The 19,199-nt window shown below is 37.4% G+C and overlaps 2 protein-coding genes across 4 annotated transcripts in view; both read left to right on the plus strand.

The window, feature by feature from the left end:
* EEF1E1 (eukaryotic translation elongation factor 1 epsilon 1) overlaps positions 1-8,779 on the plus strand; it is a 19,037-nt gene extending 10,258 nt beyond the window's left edge. Inside the window, exons 3-4 of the mRNA XM_011367071.2 lie at positions 2,903-3,028; positions 6,195-8,779. Coding sequence (XP_011365373.1) covers positions 2,903-3,028; positions 6,195-6,335 — 267 coding nt within the window. The 3' untranslated portion in view covers positions 6,336-8,779. The remainder of the gene's footprint in view (positions 1-2,902; positions 3,029-6,194) is intronic.
* An 8,779-nt stretch (positions 8,780-17,558) lies between these two features.
* BLOC1S5 (biogenesis of lysosomal organelles complex 1 subunit 5) overlaps positions 17,559-19,199 on the plus strand; it is a 47,266-nt gene continuing 45,625 nt past the window's right edge. The window contains exon 1 of one of the 3 annotated variants that reach the window (XM_011367025.2): positions 17,559-17,730. In XM_011367025.2, coding sequence (XP_011365327.1) covers positions 17,616-17,730 — 115 coding nt within the window. In that variant the 5' untranslated portion in view covers positions 17,559-17,615. Of the gene's footprint in view, positions 17,731-17,770; positions 17,904-19,199 lie in introns of those variants that run through there. The other 2 variants (XM_011367023.2, XM_011367024.2) reach the window with 2 other exon arrangements.

Below are 19,199 nucleotides of genomic sequence, written 5' to 3' on the forward strand. Positions count from 1 at the left end.
TCATCATCATTCTCCCCACATGCCTCTCAGCCATAGCATACTCCTGGAGTCTCTTCAAACTTTTCTCTTTCGACTCAGTGTCCTTGCACTGCTCTTCTCTTTTGCTCCTTGGCCCGGCCCTTATCTTGCTCCCAAATTCATTTCTATTTCATCAAATATCCCTCAGTTCCAGCACTAATTTTCTGGTGAGGCCCTCTAAAGCTCCTAAAGCATATTCAGGTGTTCTTTACTCCATTTCCTTTTATACCTCACAGACCACCTGAGTTCTGGCTTGTTTTATTTTGCTTGGAAAATTTCTCTATCATTTAAATTTATAAACTATTTGAGTCAGAGATTGTAACAATTCATATTTGTAATCCTATTGTCTGACATAATTCCTGGCACATGAGTATAGTCTGCCCTCCCCTCCAGAGACATCAAACAATATAATTCACATATTTCTTATGTTTTTCAAAGTTTTATATGTATTTTCTCATTGTATCTCCTAACTCGGAGGAGATAAGACTAGTGATATTGTCTTCTTACAGAGAAGGAAACTAATGCTTGGGAACATTGAGTACTTTATGCAGAGAGACAGAGCTGAGGTTTTGGAATGGCCAAGAAAAACTCAGTTTTCTGACTCAAGCATCATACTGTGTGGGGAAGCCCTTCGTAAACGAAAATGCCATAATAATATGTATGCCATAGTATGATAATTGTTCTTTGTCCCCCACTCAAGCTATAATTTCTGGATTTGGATTGACTTCACTTATTAAGAATTATTTCTCTAAGATCTTTAAGCAATTGAGTTAAGTTCTATAACATCGTTATTGTAATGGCCTACTATGATCCTTAATTTAGCATAGTACTCTATTATTACAAGTTTACTTAATAAGAACTTACTGTATGTGTCCATTATACTATACTTGTGGAACCTAAAAGAAGTGTAAAACTTTTTTCAAGCAACTTTTGATTTCTTTGAAGAGATAAGACTTTTACATGAAAACAGTTAGTGAATAAGAAAAAATGGCATCTCATGCTAATTTCTGATCAGAATATTATGTGATCATTTAAAGAGGCATATAGAGAAAAGTAGAATGTAGAATCATGAAATTGTCAGAAAAAGATCTGCTAAATTTGAATGGCTTTGGCTGTCCAAGGGAATTTTTATTGTTTTGGACAACCTACGACAAGTTTGACTATAAATATTGCTTATAAGTACTACGACATGTGATTTATCATCCAAACAACATTTTTGTCAGTGAAGGAAGGGCTTTTAAGAATTTCACTGGTACAACAAGAAAAAAGTGGGGTGAATGTTCCCCATACTTAAAAGGAATTTTAATCAAAATAAGAAGATTTAGGAGAGGATCATGTCAATCTCTTCCTCTATATTTTCTATTTTAAGTTGCATGTCTTTATAGTAAAAGTATAATCTTTGGCTATATACTTCAATATACTTAAATCTAAAGTAAGCATATTTGAATGTGAAAATGGTTTAAGTAGAGCTGACATACTTTGATCGCATCAGCCTCTTTTTATTCCATTCTAGATTCAAAATATTAGCTTTTTGAATGTAATATGGTGACATATCACAATTTACCTCATCTCAAAATGCAAAAAGCCTCCAAAGAGGATTTGCTACTAGGGTACTTTTCCCTCAGTGGCAGACCCTGGAGTCTTTCAACTTGGGGGAGTTCACAACTTGGTTTGAGTGAGACTATGCTGCTAAGAGTATGGCTACCTTATAGAAGGGAAAAATGATTTATATCTCAAAACAACAACACACTTGTTGACAATTTAAAAACATTTAAATGTGGCATTACTTAATTGTAAAGTTTAATGTTAGTGAAATGTGATCTCTAATCCTATGTGATGCCTGTCAGCAGGCTAATGAAGGCCTGCCTATCAGGACCATTGCAAGTCTGGCTTCATTTAACATCAAGTTTTCATTAAGGTGTTTGGTTTTCAAGCAGGTTAAAAGAGTTTCGTTCAATGCTGCATGTTAAAACTAGGGTTACACTGACATGATCTGTATCTACTTATAGTCCTTATTTTGGAATGTATATCCTTTTTATATGATATTATGATTTAGGATATTATGCTTATCTTTTTCAAAATATTAGTAAGTGGAATAATATATAACCACCCTATTAACCATCTTTTTGAGTATTCATAAAATGAGTTCATAACCAAAACATCTCTCCCACCCTGGTCCATGTACAGGCAAAGTACATTGCATTGGAGGAATAAACACCTTCTTAAGGAACAGGCCTCACAGAGTAAAATTCTGTAATGTGACAGAATTGTACTATGGTGTTAAATGGCATCCCTATTGAATTAGGTGTAAATATACCCAAATGAGAAAAAAGAAAAAAAGATTACTAGGTATTAAATTCAGGCAGAGTAAATGTGAAGTTCAGATCAGCTACCTGCTCATATTCGTCAGTTACTCGTGCTTTGTTTGCTTTGTGGTATATTTATTTTTGCCTTTATTCCTTCATTTATTTGTTCACGTTATTAAATACTTAATAGGTAATCAGTGCAGTGTATAAAACAGCAGTCAGGGAACCTTCATGTCATCAAATAATCCCACTGTATTTTGTTTCAGCCTGAGCCCAATTTTAGTTGTGACCAAGTTACTCTGATTATAAGATCTGGTCTATCTTAATTCCCTTTGAGGACCATTATACTGTTCTTTCTTTGTTAAACTGCCAGTTAGTGTGGCTGTTTATTATCACACCAGTGACTCATTGCTTTCTTACAGTGATTTCACTAGTAGATAGCAGTCCCTATGAACAGACTGTTACTCAAGATTATTAAAATCCTTTGTAAAGTTATGTGCTGCCTGAGTTTAAGATCATTATCAACTGAAATCTGTTTGTTTTTTGGTTTTTGGTTTTTTTTGTTTTTTTTTTTGAAGTTCAGAGCACCAATGGAGGTATGCCATTCTTTTAGAAAGACAGAAAAAGTAGAAGAAATAGCAGAGCAGTCCAGGACCACTAGCCATAAAGCATGTCCCAGAGGCAGCATGGTGCCAATTGGAAAGGTGGCAAACCATCATTTCACCCTTATCTGGAATGGGTCCCTTCAAGTGTTTCTCACATGTCTTCATGGAGAATTAGTCACTAAGAATATTATCTGTTTGGCTTTAAAGTTCAAACTAGTTATAGAGTGCCAATAGAAATAAAAAGGAATGATTAAGTAGAAAGAGCCAAGCATCACTGTTAGACACACTGGCATGTAGACCAATAAGAAGCAGGAAGTGGTAACTAGAACCATTGCATTATTTCCTGTTGTAAAAAAATAAAAGGGAAAAGAAAAACTAGTAAATAGAAAGGAATGATGAAAAACCAATGTGAGAAATAGTTGATGGGGCTCTTATCCAGAAAGTTCTAAAACAACTAAGTTTGGTGGGGAAAAAATCTGTTGTTTACAGTAAGTTCAGAAATAGAACATCAATGTCTACCAAAAATGTAGCAGAGGTAACAAGTCGAGATCAATCATAATTTTCTCAGACTCAAAGGGAAGCTCCAGACTTTAAACAAAAAGGTTAAGTGGTAACTTGATCATTTGGGAAAAGCTCTGTATTTGTAGCAAAGTTATCTGAGAAAGTGAACAAATTACATTCTGTAAAATATAGATCATCTAGTTAAAAATTATTAGAATAAATTGGGAAGTGTTAATGAAGATTTAGGTCTTGGAATAAAAGTTATTTTGTACTGTGGGCCTGCCTGTTATAATCCTTAAACTAGAAACTAAATGTGAAAATGTTAAGTTAGAGAACATTTATTTTGCTGTGTGTTGTATTTTGTTATTATGTTGAATAATTATGTTGAATAATAGCCCTGTTAATGGCATATGCTGTCTCTCTGTGATAGCAAATGCTGTTGTGAAATGTAAATAGTAAACATACATTGCCCTTTTTGCCCTTTTTCAAAATCTGAGTGAGCAACTTGAACATATATCAAACAAGCTTTAGTACTTTATTGTTTGGAAATGCTTTCTTCTCAGGGCATTTTAATTCATTCTGAAAAATAATATCTCACAAAATGGCTGAGTAGAGACTTTTTTAAAAGAAAGAGTTCTAGAGAGACTAAATTGCAAGAAAGTGGTCAATTTGATCATGTATTTCAGCTACTAACATGAAATCAAGTTGGAGTAAAACTTGCTTTTCTATTTCCTTTAACTACCAGTAAAAAGATTTACTGAAATTGATTTTGAATTTTATCTATTTATTTAAGAGAACTCACCCTCGTTTCCTGTCAGATTTGTAGCTATGTTTACCAGTGGTTGAGCTTTTAAAAAATCATTTTTTTCCCCCGAAATCAGTGGTGAAGTTCACATGTGGTAAAGATTTAGAAAAAGAACCAAAAAGAGCTCTTTTACAAAATGTGTTTTGCCTTTTGAAATATAGACTGATATTTAATTTATTCCACAATGTTTTTTGAGTGCCTCCTATGTACAGCACACCAGACAGGAATAATGTAATTCTTTACATGTGAAACCATGAATTCTCTTTTAATAAAAAGTACTTTTTGCATAAAAAAGACATTCTTGACCAATTTTTTTGACACATTTGTTAATTTTGTATCTCTATGCCATGGACTAACTATATTGTAGGTGAAACAGTTATAGTAACATATATCTAATAACTAGACACAACTTTACATTACATCCTTTTAAACAAGATGAGTATATTTTTATAATATGCTATAGCAGCTTGTATGTGGGACTTAAGCCTGAAACTTAAATTTTTATATAATAGAAGCAGTGAGCCTCTCACTGCTAATAATTTTAAGTAAACTGGGCCAACAGGGATAAACATTTGAGACCACCAAAGATACTGTTAAAAGATCAGATATTGATAGAATAGTTTCCTAATGTCATAAAGGAAAAAAGGAACTCAGGATAACATATTAAATTTTCTTTTTAAATTGCCTCCTAGTAGAATGGAAGTATGAATTCACTTAAACATTTATTGAGAAAGTAGTGTCTACCTTTTCATTTTATTGTTAATGTTATTTTGTATTCTGTAATGTTGCATACTAAAGTGATTGGTCTTTCAGTTTTGTTCACAGTAACTTAGCAGAATATTTGGCTGTAGGCACAAGTATGTTTATGCTAAATTCTGAGCAGCTATAGGATGTCCATCTTACTAAAAGTGCCTTCCAACAAGCAGATTGCTAATGTGTTTGAACTACAGGAAGGTGACTGAGATGTCTTTGTGTAAACATTTCTGTCAGTTTTACGGAGACTTTCAATATCCGGTAAATAAATGTTGAATTAACAACAGAAGAAAGAACTACACTACTCTTACATAGGTCATGGCTGTTAGTTACTGCACTGCTGGCTTTTTCTTTATCTGACAGCTCTTCATAATTCCAATCTAAGATTTGTCTTAGAGAAAAGTCTTTAAGTCACCTACTTTGGATTTTGAGCCCAGTAAAATGATTGGTACAACTATTTTTATTGCATCTTTTCTCTAACCAAATCTTTGGGCATACTTGTAGCCTGATAGTAAATTCTGTGAGCTGCTTTGTTCACTGAAGATAGAGTCTAGCTTTATTGCAAACAGAATTTAAGTCTGCTGTTCATCTGAGGCATTTATCACTGAAAATAGCCCTTTCTTCTTGTATTAAGCAATAATCACTTAAAATTAAATGGATCATTGTCTTGAGTGAAGTTTTTCTGTAGAGTTTGATAGAAAGGAAGCAGTAGTCTGTCAGTCTATCTGTCTCTCTCTACACACACACACACACAAACACACACACACACATTCATATATGAGTTTACATAGTATTCTTTTGTTAAGTATGTTAGATGCCATAAACCTTTCTTAAGTTTGCTGAAAAAATAAAAAAACATGGAAGAACCGTATCTTAGTCTTTTGGAAGCTATTTTCTTCTTTTGTCCTATTTTCCTTTCTAATAAAGTAAAGAACTCTTTGGGCCTTCATTCTGGGTTAATGTAAAATTGACATTTGTTGAAAACTTGAGATTTCCATAGAAAGCACATCTATGTTTTGAAGTGAACATAAAAGCATTAAATAAATGGATAGCTCTTCCAAGTGGCTGGAAATTTTTACTCCTATCTAAATATATTGGCTTTGAGAACTGCTTTTTCCCCCCCATTTCTTTCTCCTACTCAGATGATATTAATAGTTGTGCTTATGTAATGTCTGTATTGTGTGTGTGTTTTTAATCTCTACTTAGGTTGACCTGACAGTTCAAGAAAAGGAGAAATATCTTAATGTATCGCGCTGGTTTTGTCACATTCAGCATTATCCTGGCATCAGGCAACATCTGTCTAGTGTTGTCTTCATCAAGAACAGACTATATACTAACTCCCACTAGAAGCTATCCATGCTGTACAGAAGAGAGATTTAAAATATTTTGAATGGAAAGTGTATTCTGGACCAGAGGACTAATGTAAATTGATATGCAGTCATTCTTTATTTGCTGAAATTGATAGAATTTTTAAAGTATAAGCTTGTGTCTGAGTGTTTTGTTTGTTCTTTAGGTGAAATTTTGCAATTTTTAATGTAAAATTCAACCGCTGTGAAAACTTGAGTTAAGATCAAGTTATAAATTGTTTTTATAAGTGAAAATTATTTTAATAAAAGTTACAAATGATTGGCTTAATTTAAAAAAATAGTCCCTTTAGTGGTTGACCTATTTAGCTATTTATTCATCTTTCATTTTAAAGTTCGTTTTCCCTTATGGATATTTACAGTAGTTTGTTTATTAAGATCTATAATAAATTGTGCAAAGGTTACAGAAAGGAAAGACAGATGGATTTGTTTTCAGATATTCATGTGAAGCAGTAAATGTGGTTGAAAAAAAATCTTTTTTGTTTCTTTCTTTCCTGTAGTCAGTATTCATTGAGGTGAAACTAACTACTTAAATGCCCTAGAGGGAACTAGAATAAGATATATTCCGTAGAGTTGATGGTTCTTTTGTTGTTGTTGGGTTTATTGGAATATGCAGTGGCTAAAATAAGATGGGAAATTCCTGCTATCCCACTGATTTTGGACTTAGTAACTACAGACTTTTACTAAATTAAAAGCCAACTCTCATAGAAAGGCTACTATTGAAGCACTATAAAAAGAACAAAAAGACATTTTATTAACAGTTCTGTACAATATAACTCTTGCTGGCTGAATAAATAAGTAATCAATTATTAAGAGCTAAAGAATTTATATTTCCAAATAATAAGAAAAATAGAGTGTTCAAGCACTTTACTGGTTAATGTTATTTAATATTTCAGTACTGATGCTGAATCAAAGTAATTGTATGTGATTCACAGGTCAAATGGAGACTTGGAAAATAGGTTGAGTGCTGTTTTTATCACTTACTAGTTGTGTGACCTTAAGCAAATCAATTAACCATATTTTCTTAATCTGTAAAAATAAAATGTAAATTAGAGATAACTAAGTTACGAGGATTAAAGGAAAGAATGTATGTGCAAAAGCCTAACATATAGCCCACAGCTATCAGTAGTTTTCTCTTTGTTTGTAAGAGTTCCCCATTTTTGTCCTTCATGTTACTGAGTCAACAGATTTACTAGGCCAATTGTGTAAGTATATTGTAATACATCAAGACAATTTTTAGAGGATTGGATTTCACAATGTAATGCCCTTGGGAGCATTTTTAATTTTATAAAATGGCCTTTAAATTAGGAACTGTAAACTTGTATGTGCATGTTCAGAGCCTAAAGAGTTCAAGTTTCTCTTGGGAGTTAGTATGTGTACCCTAGAGTCAGGCCCAGTCTATGATTTTTCATGCCCCTGCTGGGTCTCTTGTAAGCATTCCACATTGTTTCACTGCTGCAAATTACTCCTTACCCTCACACTTCTCTCTTCTCCCCCTGGACTGCAGGAGGAGGCAAGCAGGACAAACAGGGTAGACAAGAGATGGGCCACCCAGCCTTCCCATCCCAACCATTTCATTCTTTCAGTTTATGTCAGCTTTGTGGAATGGGTAGGAGGACACCTCTTTATTTCTTTGCCAATGTCCCTTCTTCTCACTTCTACCTTGTGAGTGAGTCTTAACTCTAAATCCTTACATCTGCTAGTTACTTCTTTATTGAGGTGCACAACATTGCTTCAACAGATACTACCTGGTGCTACTATGTGCTAGGACTTCCCACCACCAACATAGATCTTACAGGATGAGGGGACAGCAAAAATATAAAAACCTGGCTCCTTCAGGTAAAGGTTAGATAATGTTCTTAGTATCTAAATTGAAACAGTTCATTTCCTTGTAGAAATGATGCTGTCATTATGGGCCATTTCTGTCAGGTACTTCTCTGCCTGAAATGCCCGTTCCTTTTCATTTGATAACCTCTTCAATATTCAACTTTGTAATGTTCTCCTGAAAGTCAGGTCTACCCTGGCCAAGCCATCTCCCCCTACTCATGTTTCTGTCACTGATGGCATTTTACTGTGTTTGATAATATGTTTCTTCTACCAAACTGTTAATTCCCTGAGAGCAGAGATTATATTTTCTTTGCATATCTAGCCTTCAGAACAGTGGTAGACAACGTATTGAGCAAGTGCTCAATACATGTTTGTTAAAAGATTGTAGTAGTCTTTTAAGTCCATTTTGAGCTGACCAAGAAAAGTATAAGTGTGAATTGTAATTAGGTACAGCTATATAGAGCACAAAACCCAAATAACATTAAAGCAGGTTGTTTCTCTCATGTTAAAAAAAAAAAAAAAAAGACAATCTGTGGTTGGTATTAGGTATCCAGCTCCCGTTTTTCTGCTTCTCCATACTAAACAAGTAGTTTTCTTTCTCAAGTTCAATTTACAGTGGCTATCAGAACTCCAGACCTTAAGTCCATGATAAAGACCCAGAGAAAGAGGAAGAGAGGAATGGCAAAGACTGAGTCAATCCACTTGAAGGACCTTTTCTGGAAGTCCTATTCAGTAATATCTGTTTACATCTTGGCATACCAGCTGGGACAGAGGCCAGAAACAGTCCTTTACCCTGCACTTTGCCATCAGAATAAAATCTGCTCTGTCAATGAGGAAGAAGGAAAAAAAAAGGGATACTAGGTAGGCAGCTAGCTGGCCTTCACTCATGATTAAGTCGTGCTTAAATGGGAAAATACCGTTTGGAGGCCAAATAACTGACTTGTAAAATAATGTATATTAGTAAATCATTGATATTCGGTGGATCATCAATTTGCAAGGAATTAGAGTGCAATAAAAAATACTTTTCAATTACCGCAATTTTCATTATTTAGAAGATTTTTCAGGATTCTGTAGTATTCAGAATTACCAGGATGATTTGTTAATGCACTTTTCACAACAATAATAATAGCTATCATTTATTGAGCATTTAGTATGTATCATCATTCTAAGTGCTTTAAGTGAATTCACTCCTTTAATTGTTATTTCCTTTCTGTAGATACCGAAACTGAGGCACAGAGAGATTAAGGAACTTGCCTAAGGTCACACAACCAATATGAAGGATTCAGACAAGTGTCTGGCTCCAACTTAACCTGCAAATCTCTTTACTGGTGTGCCAGTAAATTTCTGCTTAATCTATGAAATTAGTTTTTAACAAACCTTAGAAAACAAATGTGTTCATAACTTCAAGAATAAATGAGATGGTTACATAACTGAATATACTAAAACCCCCTGACTTCTACCATTAAATGGGTAAATTTTGTGATATGTGCATTATAGTACAAAAGCAGTCTCAAAAAAAGAGTGGAGTCAAGTGCATCAGGGCCACCATATATTAATTATGAGACTTTGGATAAGTCACTGCACATGAAATGCCTCTTATAAAATCGAAGTAAAGATTACTGATCTAATTGTTTTTTAAATTGCAAATGGAATGTATAAGTATGACCTAGCATAGTACCTAACACACAGAGAACAGTAAGGATTAATTTTTTAAAGTCAAATTCTTAAACTAATTCTTAAGTCTTTTTCCATCTGCCATCTCTGAGGCACCTGCTGAATGTGAGCCCATCTGACATAAGGCACTTTGGCGGAGCATCCCGTGATTTTTGGTAAAACATAAATTCATCGAATTACCAATTTAAAAGTCTCTGGTCTTCACATCTTTCAAGCTGTTGAAAAAAGCAGACCATACTATTTTTCCTTTTTTCTAACAGATCAGTGAGACTCCTCAAAAAGGAGATGGGGCCATCCTTGTCCATGTCATTCCTTCTGAAAAGTGAATGCCCTTTTCCAACCATTTTCTTTCTGTAATTTCCAAAAGCCTGCAGCTCTGATCATTCAGTCATCTTTCAAATATTTATTTAGCACCTACTATGTAGCAGACACTGTGCGAGGCCCTGGGGACAACACAATTACATCTATGCCCTCCATAGAGTTTATAATCTGATGGTCTGTGAACAAATTTCTAAAATGGCGTGTAAAGCATTCATTGGGAGACTGCTAGACACTCAGCATTCCTTGAAAATAAATAAAACTAATCAAACGCCATTTACTGAGTGTCTACGATGTTCTGAGTTCTGTACCAGACCCTTAACAGCAATCACATCATCTCATGTTAATCTAGGAGTTAGGGAGTAAGCAGAGATTAACCCACATGCTAACCAACATCTCACTTAGACCATGGCTGGAGTGAAGGGGAATTGTACAATTTCAGATTAGAAGACATAATCTTCACCACACTAAGCACTGGGGTTTATCTGACTGCCCTAACTAGATAGTTGGCTCTATCTCCCTATTCCACATGCAACTTTTAAGAACAGATACATTCCAAATAAGGATCCATGAATTTTCAGTACTTAAATACTGATTTCAAAACAAATAAAAATAATAAAACTACAGGCAATATCAGAAGGCTATTGGTCTTTTGGCACAGTTATACCCAAAGCATCCAAGGAGTCATGAAGTATTTTGTGGAATCCGGTGGCTGTAAGTCTTTTTCAAGTAGCTGTTGTCACAATGTGGTAGAAAAAGTGATGTCAAGAATGACATAATCAGCCATCCATGACCTGGCTTTTCAATTAAAGGCAGCACATCTCCATGCAGATCTAGCAAAAAGATTATTGCTTTGAGGTTTATAACATAAGTGAGCATTCTCATTTGTTCTCCCTGTTAAACACAGGTCCTCCACTGGCTCCACTTAGTCACACCTTGAAGCCATAGTTAACCACAGTCAGTAATAGGCATGTTAGGTTTCCTGAAGCAGGAAGGTAGAAATGGAATGAATTGGAAGATCGCTCACTACCAGTGCATCATTTGAGAGCCCTGCTGAAAGTCCTTCCAGCATAGCTTCAAGATACGTTGATAAAAATTTAAGCAGATATTATTAGGAAAGAATACAACTATTATAATCAGATACATTTGTACATCACACCAAAAGGTTAAATACACAACTAATTAGTTTATTGACAGGTAGTCATTTAGAATCATAAATTGTGTTAAAATTGTATAATTGACAAGTAGCCAAATTAGAATTATTGTGAAGAATAGCTTTTTTATTTATGTATTTTTTTCTAACATTTGACTTCATTCTTTTAAAAAAAGTTAGATGTTACATGAACTTTGATATTAATCTAGCTTTGGCAGAGATGTGGTGGTTTAATGGATTAGAACATTTAGCTTTTTACCCCTGAGAACATATTTCTTCTTTCTCTCTATAATTAGATAATCTGCTCCTACCCATTACCAGGGTACTAAATTTCAAATTCTCTCTACACCTGAGCAGAATGCTACATATTTGGCCATCTTAATTTTAGTTTTGATTTATTGAAGCTGAATTACATTCCTAACTCTTCCTGGAGCTCTGAGTGAATTTTATTGCAAAAGCTGTGGGGAGAAAGTTGCCATGATATATCTCTCTTGCTGGGCAGAGCTTTCAGATACACAAGGGGCTCTATATCCCGCTGCTCCATGTTTTGTATGCTGGATTTATAACACTGATGTGAAGCCCAGCTTTAGGGTTGCATACTGGCATATCAGAGATGAGATGGGGAATTTGATTTTGCAATAATGATTACTTGTTGCTGGAGCCCAAATTCCTGCAGGCTCTGCCTTTATTCCCCATACTGCTGGTAAATAAAACTAATTCCACTTGCTACCTAATCTAGCAAAACTCATCTTTTACTTACGACAGAGGCCCAAAAAAGGTAGGAAGTTAGAATTTGAGATGGCCATTTTTGCTATTATGTCTCAAGGATTTCTGCTTCTATTATTGAAATTTCCTTAGGAATATTTTAATCTTTTAAACTTTCGTTTCTTTGTGAGAGGAATGAAAGCCTCGCATCTTTTCCAGCCTGGTAAATTGATTTGATGGCTCATTCCGTGCTGTCTCTTCCACTTCAAAGAGGCTGGCCCCTAGGGCTAGCCAATTGTATTATGGATCCTACAGATTTGGCTTGCCATTCCTGCTGGGTGTCATCTGTCCTCACAGTCTTGCAGTGGATAATTTTTGTCCTCCCTTACATCATCTGCTTGAGAAATTTGTGCCTGGCAGGCCTGTCTGTCCAAGTTAAGCTTGAAATACAGTAGCCACACAACTAATTTGACAAGGCATAGCTATAAACAATAAGGCCACAGGCTTGCTTTGACCAAGACCACAAACTTCCAGCCATTTGATTACAAATTCCAAAGTTTCTTTGGTGCAGTTCATGAACTAGTCTCTGCATGTAATACAGGTTATCCTTCCTCCACTGCCCCATTTTCCTGACCTTCTGCAACACACACACACACACACACACACACACACACACACACACACACCTCCTTATCTTAAAGGGCCTTAGAGATTTTTAACCCTCTCGTTTGGCCTCACCAGCTTTGCTCTTCCTGACCATTTTCAATTCAGCATTTGACTTAAGCCCTGTCATTTGGATGAAAGAACTCTAGAGTTAACTATTATTGTCTGAAGTTTGAGGAATGGGTGACAAGACATTGCAATAAAGCCGTGCTTCTCAGACCTTAGCATGCATGATAATCACCTGGGCTTCTCAAAACACAGATTGCTGGGCAATCTGAAAACACAATTTGAGTTTCTGATTCAAGAGGTCTGGTAAAGAGACCATACCATGAGAACCACTGTACTGCACCTGTCTGAAGCTTAAGTGACAGGCATAGCTGCATTCATTCAAAAACTTGTGTTTTTGTCTTTTTTGCACAGCCGAGTCAAATTTTCTGAAGGTATGACAGGTGTGGTAGAGCACTCTGCATTCTGATTGCTTGGCCCTATCACAGGAGCACAGTTTCTCTGCGTAGTAGCTCTCAAAGTAATTACATGTTCTCAAAGTGATGTACCACACCGGAAGCATCTCTAGGGGGAACAAGCAGAATTCAGCACAGGAAGGTTTAGTACAGAACTGAAAAGTTGCTGCCACCTAGAAGGTCGCCGATGCCAATACACAGCCTGCCACTTTACAGCAAACTACCTCTCAGGCCTCCGGTGCCAGATTTCCAAAACTTCATGAGATTAATATACAGTAATATTTATAATTTCATGGTTTTAAACTATCTGATATTGAGTTTCTGAAAAATGATCTCGTATAGAGTGTTATGAAGGTGAGAACAGCTCATCTTAAAACCACAGAAGTACGTAGTGTATGATTCCATTTATGTAATATTTTGAAATGATAAAATTTTAGAGATGGAGGACACAATATAGGTTGCCAGGGATTGGGCCAGGGGTTACAAAAAGGCACCATGGGGGATCCTTATGATTTCAAAACTGTTCAATATCTTGACTGTGATGACGAACACACAATTCTTCACATATGAAGAAACTGTACAGAACTAAATATACATACACAATAAGTAGAAGTAAAACTGGGGAAATCTGAATAAGATTGGTGTATTATATCACTATCAATATCCTTATTGTGATACTGACATTCGCAAGATGTGATCATCGGAGGCAAACTAGGCAAAGCTTACGAGGAATCTTTCTGTATTATGTATTCCAGTTGTGTGAGGATTAATGTGTGTAGAGTACTTATAACGTTACCTGACATGTCATAAGTATCATGTATGTGTTTGTTCAATTGTAACACAAATCTGACACTGGTTACCAGAGTTAGCTCAGCTCTCACAGGTGAAGAGCACCGTCCTCCACAAGACGGCCCTTACTTCAGACACCAGTCACAAGCTCCGGGGTTCCCAGGCCACTTGTGCTACTTACCAGCTGTCTACAAATTTGGGGGATGCCTATTTTATTTGCTCAGGTTCAGTTATTCAGTAGATTGACTCACAGAACACAAGAAAGTGCTGTACTTATGATTACGGTTTTATAGTAGAGGATTCAAACCAGGACCAGACGAATGGATAGTTACATAGGGTGAGGTCTCTGAGGGGCTCAAACATGAAGCTTCTTTGCCCTCAGTTCTCCTCATTCTCTTGGCACATCAGTGTATGATTACCGACCAGGAAGTTCATAGGAGCTTCAGTGTCCAGGAGGTTTTATTTGGGGCTTCATTATGTAGACATGGATGATTGAATCATTGGGCATATGATTAAACTCAGTCTTCAGGCCCTATCCTCCCCACCTGGGAAATTCCAAGGATTTAGAGGTTATCTCCCGGGAACTGGCACAAAGATCAGCCAAATTCTTTATTATACAACATAAAGTACCGAATTTACTAAGCAGAGGGGGCAAAAAAAAAAAAAAAAAAACATTGCAGGAAGGGGATGTCTAAAAATAAAGAGGCAAAAATAAGTCTGGCACAGTCATGGCACAGTAGAAATACCTTACAGCTGACTGGGTTTTGCGATATTGGACTGTACCAGCATCGAAGTTGAAAAACCAGGGCTTTGACCATGATTCTGCTATTCGATAACTATGGTGCCATCTTGTGGGAATATAGGGATCATTATAAGCCACCTTAAATCCTCTCAGAGGTGGTCATAGTTTAAATACATACACACACAACAGTGAATTAGAAAACAAAAATTTATTATTTCTCACAATATTGTGGGTAGATTAGGCAGTTTTCTGCTTACTCAGCAATTCATGTGACTGCATTCAGTTGGCTGATGGCTGGGCTGAAAGCTCCAAGGAGGCTTCCCTCACATATGGGGGCCCTTGGTGCTAACAGCTAGGGTGCCTCTCACCCACACAGTTTCTCTCTACATGCAATGTCTCATATTCCAGTGCTTCTCTACGTGGTGTCCTCTCTACAACAGTATAGCCTGGACTTCTAACAAGAGAGCCAAAGCAGAAACTTCCAGTTGTCTTAAGACCCAAAACTAGCACAGCACTTTTTCCACCATGTTCTATTGGTCAAAGCAAGTCACAAGGCCAGTAGAGATTTGAGGGGAAACAAACTCCATCTTTTGATGGAAGGAGCAGCATGTTGCATGTACAGGGAATGGGGGAATCATTGCAGCTATCTTTGGTGACTCTACCCTGTTCTCTGACCCTCGGTTTACTCATCTGGAAATCAATATTTTATTACCTACTTTAATTAGATTAATGAGATTTAGAGATATATGATATGTGATATGGTTTTATAAATTGTAAAGTGCTTAACAAGTGTAAGATATAGTGGGGAGTGATAAAGGCAGATTGGAAGAATGAGAGCAGATTATACAGGGCTACAAAAGGAGATAGAAGTTATTGTAACAATAACATTTATTGAACATTTGCTATGTGCCAAGCACTGTATCAAGTGCTTTACAGGTACTATCTTGTTTAATCATCACAACAACCTTATGAGATGGAAATTACATTGCCATTTTACAGAAAAGGAACTGCAGACAAGTAGCAAAGCCCAATTTGAACCTGATTCTGTTTGGTTCCAAAGTTTAACTACTGCATCCAGAGTTTTTATCATTTGTATCATAATCAGCAATTGGGTAAGCAGAGTTAGCAGCTACCCTAGCCTATCTGAAACAATTTTTGGAGGTGGAACTCAGAATCTACATTTTTAACAGCCATATTAATGTAGGAGAAGCCTTCAGCCTTGCTGTATACAGTGAGCCTTCTCGAGATTTTCAGTGGTTTGAAGATACTAAGAAGAAAAACTTAGAAGAAATTTAGGATTGCAGGTGAAGAAAACTTGAATGAGAAAAGTGCCTAGCAGTGGGGAGAATAACGAAGGGCTTTGAAAATAATTATGTTTTCTAGAAGTTGATGTTAAAGCTAGCGAAATACAAGTAAGAGTACGAAGGTTAGAAGACTGACCCAACAACTTGCAACTAACCAAGTTTACATTTTGTTTCTTACTTAATTCATCATTTTTTGCCTCTTTGCTGTTGGGCTTCTTATCTCCTCTGCTTGAAAACCCCAAGTCCCATCTTCACTCCATTCAACTTGTTTCAGGTCTGAGGACAAATATGTGCCTCTTCTGGGAAGTCTTTCTCAGCCCTAACCCTAACACAGTCCCACATGTGTGCTGCACCTTCTTCCAGCCTATCATTTATAGGCCCTATCTTGTAAATGTTGGTTTATGTTCCTTCTTCAACACTAGACTGACACCCTGAGACTGAGAGGAAGAGAGGAAAGAGAACAGGAGGGGTTAAGAGATGAGTCTTAGAAAGAACCCTTAGATGAACCTTGGAGGTAGAGGCGCTACTGTGCAGTGTTTGTCCTTTGAACAGGCATGAAGACTCGCTGAGAATACATGAACTTTATGGAGTTTACCTATCAGTAGCAGTTTGATATATGGCAGCTCCATAGTTGTCTCTTCATGACAAGAACAATTAAAAGTAGTCTAGCAAGCTGGTCTGTGGGTCTCAGGCCTGGCTGGTCCCAGGTCTGGCTGTGATCCAGGCTCCCCACTAATAATAGGACCCCGGATTCAGAATGTTACATTAGCATAGTAGGGTGCCTGAGCCTAACGTATGTAAACATAATTCAGCTTATTGTATCACACACGTGTGGCAGAATGCCATTATTGTACTCTTATATATGTGGAGTCCATGTGGTCCCCTGGTGAGCAGAAGAGGAGAGGAAGCAGCTCCCTACAATAAAGTTAGTGCCTGCTGTTTCATTCTCATGTCGGCCCCTCGTGGGTTTTCCACTGGGTGTCTCACCACCGAAACCTTCCCTTCTCGATCAGCTCAGCACTGAAACGGGTCCTTTCAATAATTACATGCATTTTTCTTAGCCCACATAAAAACTATTTGAGATTTTGTAAACACAAAAGACAAGAACAGACCTTTTTTCTTTACATGTGCACGAATGAGTCTTGTAAGCGATTTGGGCAAGTTATTTAACCTCTAACCCTATTTCTTCATTTGTTAGAAAGAAATGATAAAACTTCCCAGTTGCTATGGCCCAAATGTGGCAATGCATGTCAAAATATTTTATAAAGTACTGGCAGGTAATAATGTAAATAATATAATTATGCTACTATTATTAACATTATTCGGCAACTGTATCCCTTCTCCCTCAACCTCTCTAAACCACAATAAATTCCAGCAAGTTTAAGGAAGAATAACAGAATTTAGTTTTAAGGCACCTTCTGGCCGCTTATGCCCCAAACCAGCATGGCGGCATCGGCTTCAACGAGGTCACATCCCTAATTACACTACAGCGGCCTTACCGGAACCGCCCCCTGGATAGATTCAGCTTCTTCAACGCCCTTTGATGACACCAAAACCCGCGCCCGGAAAGAGGGCAAAGCAAGTTTACGCAGGCGCACCGCAGCCGCGGGGGGCGGAGCTGGTCGGAATGAGTGGCGGAGGGTCAGAGATGGCTGTGGGGTGTGAGGCCCCCCTGGGCGGCGGCGACAAGAAGAGGGACTCGCTAGGGACTGCAGGCTCGCCAGCTCACCTCATTATTAAGGGTACGGAGTTCTAGGGCAATCGCCCTGGTGGATCCCAGCGCAACCCCACCTTGCCTAGGCGGCGCCCTCTAACCTGGGGATCTGGGGTACGGGCCGTCGCCCGCGTCCCATGGCCTCGCGTTTGTGGGGGTTAGGGGAGTCGTGGCCAGTACTCGTCTATTTCTCTGCACCAGGTACTTCCTAGTAACTGCCGGCTAACCCAATTCCTCTTACTTCCTGAAAACAAAACAAAACAAAACCCCGCAGACTTGAGCTTTTGGGCCCAAACCGGGGACCCATGGGCACGGAGCCTCTGTGGACACGGCCTCACAGCCGACTTGTAATGCAAGGAGCACGGAGGTTGGGAGTCGGGAAGGCCTGCACCCCCAGGCATTTCACTTAGGAGTTGTGTGACTTTAGGTCGTTCGCTTTACCCACTGACCCTGTCTGCTCCTGGGTCATGAAAGGAGTTCATGAGATAACATGGAAGCCTCTTAACACTAAAGCGCCGTGCCCTTGTGCAGGTGTACCTTTTGTCCTTTCTGCTTTGAGCTGGGAGAAGGTTACGACCTAATTACAACCTGTATTCTTACAGAAACTGGATTTAGTTTGATTCCCAAAGCTCACAAAAACCCTGTTTTTCCTTCAGCAAGGTCTTTGCCAATTAGTGCACTTTCTCATCACTAACCTTTCTTAACCCCATCCTTACTCTGTCAGCCCCAACTCAGTGCAGTGTTGACGCCCTTGTAGGATTCCACAGCCCTTGATTGCTGCTTATTTAATTTTAATAGTATCTGTCAGGAATGTAGGCAGCCCCACACAGATGGCCATCGCAATTTCTAGACTTGAGGTTGTCTCTCAGATCTAATTAGGATGAGAGAGTGGTGCATGGGTGTTAGGACTAAATTATAATTGTTTATATGTGCATTCTTAGTAAACTACTTAAAATTTAAAAAATATGTAATAAAATTTTATCTTAGCCATTTTTAAATGTATATTTAAGTGGCATTAGTACACTCACATTGTTGTGCTTCGATCACTACCATCTATCTCCACAACTTTTTCATCTTCTCAAACTGAAGTTCTGTACCCATTAAACACTAACTTCTCATTCTCTCCTCCCCTCAGCCCCTAGGCAACCACCATTCATTCTATTTTGTCTCTGAATGGGACTATCTAAGTACTTTACTTTTTATATGAGGTGTAATCATACTATTTATCTTTTTGTGATTGGCTTATTTCACTTAACATAATGCCCTCAAATTGTCCATGTTGTAGCATGTGTCAGAATTTCTTTTTTAAAGCTAACATTCTAGTGTGTGTGTGTGTGTGTGTGTGTGTGTGTGTGTGTGTGAGTGTGAGACTACATTTTGCGTGTCCATTCATCAGTAGATGAACACTCATGTTGCTTCCACCTTTTGGTTATTGTGAATAATGCTGCGATGAACATGGTTATGCAAATAACTGTCGAGTACCTGCTTTCTTTCTTT

Source organism: Pteropus vampyrus, unplaced genomic scaffold (genome assembly GCF_000151845.1).
Source record: "Pteropus vampyrus isolate Shadow unplaced genomic scaffold, Pvam_2.0 Scaffold129, whole genome shotgun sequence".
NCBI lineage: Eukaryota > Metazoa > Chordata > Mammalia > Chiroptera > Pteropodidae > Pteropus > Pteropus vampyrus.